At 48.8% G+C, this 2,489-nt stretch overlaps 1 protein-coding gene across 1 annotated transcript; it reads right to left on the bottom strand.

Moving 5' to 3' along the window:
* Nucleotides 1-372: 372 nt before the first annotated feature.
* LOC102388634 (olfactory receptor 10W1-like) lies at nucleotides 373-1,326 on the bottom strand. The gene has a single exon (XM_006033432.1). It carries the CDS (start codon nucleotides 1,324-1,326, stop codon nucleotides 373-375), a length of 954 nt encoding a protein of 317 aa, XP_006033494.1.
* Nucleotides 1,327-2,489: the final 1,163 nt, after the last annotated feature.

Here is a 2,489-nt window from a genome sequence, read left to right as displayed (position 1 = left end):
AAGAATTAAAATGTTAAAACAATACAAAGTAAACGTCACTGAATATAAGATTGAATGACATGGAAGCACAGGACTGGTTTTATTATTCATTGTCCCCTCTAATGCAATAAATTCCTGTATGGAGTATCAGAGAAAGTTGTCAGAACATTGCTGGTCTTCTGAAGACTACAGATCCTTGGTACAGAACGTACATGAGAATGTAAACCTGGATTTCTGTAGCTCCCACTTTTGAGCTTTCCTTACATGCAATCATGTCTGAGAGGCCTGGGACTGAATGGGCCTTTCATCCCTCATGACTGAAGTGACTTGTGCCATGAGAAGAATAAGGTGGATTCACTGGGCAAGGTGATGGCTGGTAGACCCCGCCACTGATCAGTGGGATTCAGACACCCCTAAGGACACAGGTTTCCAGAGGGCTTTTCTCAGGGCTCCCTTCACCTCTCCATTCCTCAGGGTATAGATGATGGGGTTTAGAATGGGTGTGCCCAGGGTGTACACTAGCGATAGCAGTTGATCTTGCTCTGGAGAGAAGCTGGAGCTGGGGCGCAGGTACACAAAGCCACAGCAGCCATACTGCAGCACCACCACCACCAAGTGGGAGGAGCAGGTGGAAAAGGCCCGGCGCCGGCCCCGGGTTGAGCGAATCTGCAGCACTGCACGTGCGATGAAAATGTAGGAAGCACAGATCAACACGAAGGGCACCAAGACGGCTGCTGTTCCAGCCAGGAAGACAGCTATTTCATGGGTCTCAGTCTTGGCACAGACGAGCCATAGCAGGGGTGGCACATCACAGAAGAAGTGCTGAATGCCATGGGCCCCACAGAAGGGCAAGCTGAAGATCAGCACCACTAGATCCAGGGCAAGGAGGAAACCGACCAGCAGCGAGGCCACCACCAGGCACAGGGAGAGCTGCCATGTCATGATGAGGGTGTAGTGCAATGGGTGCCAGATGGCCACATAACGGTCATAGGCCATGACAGCCAGCAGGAAGCAGTCAGCACCTCCCAGACCAATGAAGAAGAACATCTGTGCCCCACATGCCCCAAAGCTAATGGTCTTCCTGGTCTGCAGGGAGCTTGCCAACATTTGTGGGACAACAGCTGCTGTGTAGCTGAGCTCAACAACAGAGAGGGCTCCCAGGAAAAAGTACATGGGGGTGTGCAGGCGGGAGTCTCCCTGGATGGCTGCCAGGATGAGCAGGTTCCCTGTCACTATGACTGCATAGATGATGGTGATGCCCAGGAAAAACAAGGCCTGCAGCTCTGGGTGGCTGGGGAAGGCCAAGAACATGAGCTCCGTTATCACTGTGTGGTTCCACTGGGCCATCGCTCCCAACAGCGCCCTCATTTCTAGAAGGGAAGGGTGATGGCAAGGGAGAGTCAGAGGCTCCTGTGGATTGCCTGGGGTTGTAAGAAGTCAGGACAGACATGTCAGGAGCTGGCTCAGATCAAAAGCATGCCAGTTGAGCCTTGAGCCTGGATTATGCACAGCAAGGGTACGTTTCCAGCACGTCTTGTGTCTGAAGAAGCTCTGATTTTGGGTTCAAAATATGATTAGCCTTTTATTCTCTATGCAGCTTCATTGGCCACCAGCTGCTGTGTGGCATGGCAGAGTTGGCTAGGAGCATTCAAGCAGATGTATAAAACAGAAAAGCTAGAGATGGGAGATCTTGTGTTCACAACCAGGAGAATCTAAAACTGTGGTTCTAAACTTTTTTAGGCTCAAGGCACCCCTCCAAAACTTTTCAAAATTTATCAGCATCCCATTAAAAAAACAAAACAAAAAATATATATATACTGAATATCATAAAATAAATATTGTAATTTTTATTAATTAATATGTTGGTAACTGATTAGACATTATATTCACCCTACTGCACCATGTGCCTCCTACAGAGCCAGGTCAGGAAGCAGCTTTGGCAAGAGCAGAACAGTTCTGTCTGCCCCGTGTGCCTCTCGTTTGATGAGGCACGGTGGAGCTGAAATGAGAAGTGGCTACATGAGAAAGCTGCCCCTGTCTGCATTACATTATGTGGGCAGATGCACTGCTTCTGCTGCAGCTCTTCCTGGTTCAGCTCCAATGTGCCTGCTGTCAGCAGCATCCTGGAGATAAATGCTGCTTCATCAGATAGAACTGCCCCATGTACCTCCATTTTCAAGGGCATGTCAGATCCAAACTAGGAAGAGCTACAGTAGGAAGGGTGCACCTGCTTGCGTAATGCATGCCATGTCTTTTGCTGAAGCTGCTTCTTAAACTAGAGGTGTGTCGGGCAATTTCAGCCCATGGCAGTGGTGACCATGGCAGCAAAGCACCACTGGCAGATTCTTACTGCACCTCGAGATGCTGCATCACCCTGATTGAGAACCACCGATTTAAAAGACTTTCAGGGTCTGGAAGAAAGCAAGAATTGAAACACTTCAAATGTCTTTGAAATGTTTCAAATGCTTCAAGCTTTTGAAATGTTCCATGAGTGCTGAAGTGCTCTAAAA

Source organism: Alligator sinensis, unplaced genomic scaffold (genome assembly GCF_000455745.1).
Source record: "Alligator sinensis unplaced genomic scaffold, ASM45574v1 scaffold998_1, whole genome shotgun sequence".
Classification (NCBI taxonomy): domain Eukaryota; kingdom Metazoa; phylum Chordata; order Crocodylia; family Alligatoridae; genus Alligator; species Alligator sinensis.
The sequence above is the reverse complement of the archived record's forward strand: the minus strand, read 5'-3'. Positions and strand labels throughout refer to the sequence as shown.

Bases quoted from the DNA above. Each gene is read 5' to 3' on its own strand.
- LOC102388634 (XM_006033432.1), bottom strand. From the start codon at position 1,326: ATGGCCCAGTGGAACCACACAGTGATAACGGAGCTCATGTTCTTGGCC.